The following is a 6,935-nucleotide window of genomic DNA, read 5'->3' on the forward strand; positions in this document are numbered from 1 at the left end:
AAATAATCATCCCCGCTTCAAAATCAGTAAAAGATATCGAATAATTTTGACAGATCATTCACGCTAAAATTATTATCGAATAATTTTGACAGATCGTTCACGCTAAAATTATTATCGAATAATTTTGACAGATCGTTCACGCTAAAATTATTATCGAATAATTTTGACAGATCGTTCACGCTAAAATTATTATCGAATAATTTTGACAGATCGTTCACGCTAAAATTATTATCGAATAATTTTGACAGATCGTTCACGATAAAATTATTATCGAATAATTTTGACAGATCGTTCACGATAAAATTATTATCGAATAATTTTGACAGATCGTTCACGCTAAAATTATTATCGAATAATTTTGACAGATCGTTCACGCTAAAATTATTATCGAATAATTTTGACAGATCGTTCACGCTAAAATTATTATCGAATAATTTTGACAAATCGTTCACGCTAAAATTATTATCGAATAATTTTGACAGATCGTTCACGATAAAATTATTATCGAATAATTTTGACAGATCGTTCACGCTAAAATTATTATCGAATAATTTTGACAGATCGTTCACGCTAAAATTATTGTCGAATAATTTTGACAGATCGTTCACGCTAAAATTATTGTCGAATAATTTTGACAAATCGTTCACGCTAAAATTATTGTCGAATAATTTTGACAGATCGTTCACGCTAAAATTATTGTCGAATAATTTTGACAGATCGTTCACGCTAAAATTATTGTCGAATAATTTTGACAGATCGTTCACGCTAAAATTATTATCGAATAATTTTGACAGATCGTTCACGATAAAATTATTATCGAATAATTTTGACAGATCGTTCACGCTAAAATTATTATCGAATAATTTTGACAGATCGTTCACGCTAAAATTATTATCGAATAATTTTGACAGATCGTTCACGCTAAAATTATTATCGAATAATTTTGACAAATCGTTCACGCTAAAATTATTATCGAATAATTTTGACAGATCGTTCACGATAAAATTATTATCGAATAATTTTGACAGATCGTTCACGCTAAAATTATTATCGAATAATTTTGACAGATCGTTCACGCTAAAATTATTATCGAATAATTTTGACAGATCGTTCACGCTAAAATTATTATCGAATAATTTTGACAAATCGTTCACGCTAAAATTATTATCGAATAATTTTGACAGATCGTTCACGCTAAAACCATTTGTTTTAATCGATGCCTACCCCCATATTTGACAAAAAATTTAATAATCTAATAAGCTTAAATTTGATAATCCAACGATTAACATCCCTTTCGAACAAAAGCCTGCGATTAATAGACCAAGAACCTAATCGAATTTTTCTTTATTCAACAGCTCCTCCGAGGTTGCAAGCCCTCAGGAATCGTGAAAACGGAGGCACAGGCTCCACCATAAGATCGTACGCCTTGCAGCTAGCCGCTGATAAAACTACCACTTTCTCCCAGAATATCGATAATTTCATCCAATGCACGAAAGAAGGGAAAGAAGCCAGTCCGCACGTGGTTATGAGAAACATGAGACAGTTCATGTCTGGAATGAAAAACTATTTGGTGAAACACGGCGAAAAGGAGTTCGAAAAAGAAGTGGAGAAGGAAAGATTGAAGCTGAAGGCAAATGAATTTTTGAATCTGGACGCGATTTTGGAGGGCGTGATGATGATCCTGGTAGTCAAACCGCTCAGGGAACATGTTTACAGACTGTTTGTGGATCATTACGCGGCCACCGGTTCGTTGCAAACCCTCGCCGAGAACATTCAACACGCCCAAGGGAAACACATTCAGGATCTCGGCGTTCGAGTTAGTAACTGTTTGTCGAAATGATCATTGTCTACCGAATGGGAGTTGTTCTAATATAGAGTTTATTCTTGTAGTCTCTCCTGCGAGGGTAGTTTACTAGTAGGGGTAGTTTGGAGAGGCTATTATTACCTTCTATGATCGTAGTTGCTGTAGTTTAGCGGAGATTAGATATTTTAGTTTCTTTTCGATTTCCCTCGATCAGGGGAGCTTTTTGTCTCCCTCTCTGGAGGGTTGAGAAAGAGAATAAAGTGAAAATCGAGATCAGTAACTTTATTTATTTCGATTTATTTCCGATTCAAAAGGAGCAGAAGAAATAGGCTTTGATTATAGTGCTGTTTGGCAGATTTTTAAAATAGCGAATCTTTGTCTAACTGTAATTATTTATACGTGATATAGATTTTCTAGCATATCTAGTTTCTCCTATCAGAGATTAGAGTAATCAGAATCTAAAAATACGTAGCTAGAAGGCCTCAAATTCTTAAAGTAGATTACAGTTTATATCGTCGAAGCGATTAAGCTTAAAATAAAAATCGATAAATATTAATAATAGTTTTGTTTACAGCCAAAGATCATACCCCCATCGGAGCCCAATTTAGAACGAATCCTCAAGTGCATCGATCGTCTTCAGAAGGCGGATTCACCTTTGGATAAGCTGGAAAACCTTCTCGCAGCTTTTTCGGCAATTTTCAACTCTGTAAGTCGCGTTACGAGCCCTTCTCGTTTTTAAATAAATATGATTCTTCTTGTCTAATTCGAAATTTAAATGTTTATCGTAATATTTATAAATGTGTATCGTATTCGGAGCAAATTTTAAAGGCTTATTGCGATCGCGATTGGCTTTTCAGGTAAAACACGCAAATTCTGGCAGACACCTGTCGCTGGGTGCCGACGACCTCCTTCCTCTTCTAGTTTGGGTGTTGGTTCGTGGCAGAGTCGTGGACGCTGAAGTGGAGGCTGAGTACATGTGGGGCTTGCTTCATCCCTCTCTTCTGACTGGCGAAGGGGGATATTATCTGACGACCTTGTCCAGCGCAGTTCACGTTTTGAAGACGTTCAAGTCCAGCCAGGGAACGATGTCCACTTTAAATGTAAGTGACTTGGCTGATGCTGGCCTCTGAAGCATTATATTTATCAAATTTCTATGGTTTTTTAGTGTAATGTTAGTATACAACTTTAAGAAGTGTTAATCTTTTTTAGATTTCAATGAAGATATATCGATATACTGTGTTATTATTTATAATTTTAATATTAATATACTGTTATACTATTAGTATATATTAAATTAATACATTAATACAAATATTCGTATATGTTGAACAATTGCTATTTGAATGTTTCAGGGCTGTGGAACACCAGACTGTTCATCCGTACTACGAATCTTAGTGCCAGATGAACTGCATGGATCCCTGAACACCAGAACGTTGCCCGTGCGACCGAACATGAACACGAGAGAGATCTGTCGCATTCTTGCGCATAAGATCAGATGCACCAACCCCCAGGACTATGGACTGTTCAAACTGGTTCAAGGGGAAGGTAAACGCTGGTTTTATCAAATTTGTACAATTTCTATTGTCATCGTTAGAAATTTCAATTTTATTAACACGTTCGTCTGTTATTTCGTTCCTTCGTACCGTTAGATGGATTATTTACTTATCAATTTTTAGAATATAAAAATTTGTACAAACATTGCTAAAAAAATTTATCTACAAACATTTAATTAAAGATACTACATATATGATTTATAACGTGTTAATGAAAAATACACACAAAATAAATTATTAAGCACGTAAGTTAGATACTTAAGAAATTAGCTAATTAGCTGAAGAATGATTAAAAAAGCAATTACAGAATTACGACATCGAACAATTAAAAAACAGCTATAATTAAACTACCATTTACTAACCTGTGCTATCACGGTGATATAAATTAAAGAGATATTACATGGATTTTTTTTTATTTTCTCTTACAGAAACCTTACTCGGTGACCACGAGTGTCCGCAAGAACTCTCTCACTGCCTTTTCGCTTACAAGCGGATCGACGCGAAGATAGCCTGGCCGAAGACCAGTTCTTAAGCTTCGCGAGCAGAAAACCTCGTAGAGTCAACGATGTCGATTTCGTGGTGGCGAAACTAACGAGTCTGAAACACCTGTCTCTACTCTTACTGTTAGTTTCGTTGCTAGCACCGTGTTTTCCTTTCGATCGTCTCATTGTTCACACTTTTTACATGTAAGTCCGTAACGAATTTTTCAATTTCCAGCACAAAAACCTCTTCGGTAATCTAACTCTTAGAATATACTTGAACACTGCCAGGTATAGACAGCTTTCGAACGATCGACGTAAAAACGAAAAAAAAAAAAAATCCACTGAAAGCGACCAAAGTTTAATTTAAGGAAAACGATTATTAAACCTTGTACTTTTATTCGTAAATCATGTTAATCTAGATCTATATCCCCACATATCCGGTATTTAAAATCAGTACAATCGTCATCGTTCTATTGGTCGCTTTTTAATATGTAGAATTCTTGCCCATATTTTTTGTAATTAGTAATTAACGTAAAGAAAAAGAAGGACTTCTCTTAGCTGCGCGATGGTCCAAAGAAATTTGATTATTCGTCCGAATCATTTAGATGCTGAGTGTGATGATTATAGTAGTGCAATCTAGTAGTGCAATGCGTAGCTGGGAACGATCTCGAAGTAAGAATTTCATATAACGCAGCTAAAGAGTCTGAAAAAGCAGAGTATGATCGTACGATCGGGCGATTAGCATTCAATCGGATTTAATTTGCTTTACAAGCAGGTGCTAGAGCGTCGGATCGGCTAATAAACGGAGGTCGATTCAGTTCGTTTGTTGGCACTGAACCCGAGATTTCGAACAAATTTCCGCCGAACGACCGTTTCTTATTTATGAACACACGAATAATACGAGATAAAGGATCGTGTATTACTCAGTATTCGATATTTTGCAAAATTCTACGATAACGAAGCTACGAAGTCTCATTGATGAAATAGGTTTCGAATCGAGCAAGCCAATGGAAAGTTCTTCGCTTTTTGCCGCAAGAAACCAAGGTCTTGAATCCTTTACGATTGTCCTTCGATCTGGAAATCTATTTCACGAGAGAATACTAAATTTTTTACGGGATGAAATCGCTAAGAAGAGAGCAACCAAATGTCTCTGTAACATTTCTTTTGAAATAATTTTACCGCAGACGACTTACTTAATTCTCTTATTAAAAACATTTTTAACATATCGATTGATTTTCTTAAATATTTTTCTACGATTAATCGATGAGATTGATGCTGTCATCTTACTCTTTATATCAATCACTCATTTTTATATTTTTAACGTTATTCTTTCTTTTTTTTTTTTTTTACATCTTGTTACAAAAAATCAATTTCTACCATGTACGAATTATTTATATGTCAAAGAAGATCAGAGATATGTTGGATGCCTCTGTCAGGGGTAATTCAAGCCTATAGTATAACCGAATAAAAATCATAGGGGGATTACCCCTTTTAATACAAATTGAATATTAGACTTTTATATATATATATACATATATATATAGAACACGAAAGACTAGTTTAGACTCTATTTTAAGTACTTTCTCGTCGAGACGTTGGCGGATTATACAAGCAATCTGTACTTTTAGGCGGACGTCGCATATTTATTGGGAAGTTGTACACAATATTTTACTATCATTCGTCGGATTTTTCCTTTTTTTTTCGCGTGTGCGTGCGCACGTGTCGCTTCTTCCTTTCTCCGAATCTGCCAGGCTGATTTGCTCACTTAATATTATTATAAAAGGCTGTGGAACTAATTAATCTCTTACTCTCTCTCTCTCTCTTTCACTCTCTCGCTCTCTCTCTCTCTCTCTCTCCAGAAATGAGCAATTGAAAACAAAACAGAGCAGTTCGATCATGTTTGTGTTTTTGGGGGATTTGTATGGGGGTTGAGATATGAGGGTTGGAGCGTAAATCGTGGAGCGAATATTTTGCTACTGAAACTCTCGTACAAATCAGCCTTGCAATTGTTATTAGGTATTGTCTTATATAAGAAAACGAACAAAAAAAAAAAAGGAAAAAAGAAAAAAGTGAAAAGTAACACGATGTGTAACCCTCGATAAATACGTGTAATAATATACGATAATAATTATTAGCAATTTATAAATGTACATTTCTCCTTTATATGTCGTATCTAATTTATTATGAAGCGAATTTTTAATACCTGTAATATCGTAATTAATAATATCCCTCTGCATTAAACGTGCTTTCGATCCTCCACCTCCCCCACCCCCCTTCGAATCTAATTGATTACGATTAACCGTAACGTTAATGCTTCTAATATGCTAGTCAAGCCGATACAAATCAGAAGTTTGTAAAAGAGTACCGTTTCTTCTCTCCTCTCTATGGCCCTTTTATAGGTGTAACTTTTCACGTGATAGTTTCTACTTGTTGACAAAAAAAAAAAAAATAAGGTAATATCATTGATCATCGATTATTCTCACCTTTATTACGATTATTGATTATGATTACTATTGTAACGTGTAACAGTATGCTCAATAAAAACTTTTCTATAATTCGAACAGTGGATGGAACAATGCTAATGTGGTATACAAATAATTGTGTAATAAAATTTCGTATGCAGAGCGAAACCAATGCTTCGTCATCTAATTATTTTCTTTTCTCTCTGTTTTTACACTACCTTGCGAGTGTAATGATTGTATAACGAAAGAGTAACGAAACAGACCCGTACCAGGAAAAGATGATTACAGGGTTAACAATAGCCCCGACACGATGCAACGTATGTGTGTCATATTTGCATCGAAATCTCTCTTTTTTTTTTTTTTTTTTTTTTTTGGTATTATAAGAGCGCGCATTTGTACCGTCTGGCAATCAAGATGACGAACGAAATATTATCGGTGAACAGACTGTCGGTATTTATAGCTACGGTTGTAACGTTATAAATAACCGATCAATCTTATCAACTTGTGATATTGCTACAACGTGAGAAGTGGTGATGTTACCTACGCGTGATCTAGGCCTGGATTTCTACTAAAATCAATGAAGCGCGTATCATTGGATTAATAAAACAGAGGATGAAGAACTTCATAGTTATAT

The 6,935-nt window shown here is 34.9% G+C and overlaps 1 protein-coding gene across 10 annotated transcripts in view; it reads left to right on the plus strand.

Moving 5' to 3' along the window:
* The window catches only part of LOC132906526 (protein sprint), a 163,248-nt gene extending 156,779 nt beyond the window's left edge, over positions 1-6,469 (plus strand). For all 10 annotated transcript variants that reach the window (XM_060958792.1, XM_060958793.1, XM_060958799.1 and 7 more), the window contains 5 exons: positions 1,356-1,816; positions 2,379-2,510; positions 2,662-2,904; positions 3,157-3,349; positions 3,786-6,469. In XM_060958792.1, coding sequence (XP_060814775.1) covers positions 1,356-1,816; positions 2,379-2,510; positions 2,662-2,904; positions 3,157-3,349; positions 3,786-3,889 — 1,133 coding nt within the window. In that variant the 3' untranslated portion in view covers positions 3,890-6,469. The remainder of the gene's footprint in view (positions 1-1,355; positions 1,817-2,378; positions 2,511-2,661; positions 2,905-3,156; positions 3,350-3,785) is intronic.
* Positions 6,470-6,935: the final 466 nt, after the last annotated feature.

Source organism: Bombus pascuorum, chromosome 4 (assembly GCF_905332965.1).
Source record: "Bombus pascuorum chromosome 4, iyBomPasc1.1, whole genome shotgun sequence".
In the NCBI taxonomy this organism is placed as follows: Eukaryota; Metazoa; Arthropoda; class Insecta; order Hymenoptera; family Apidae; genus Bombus; species Bombus pascuorum.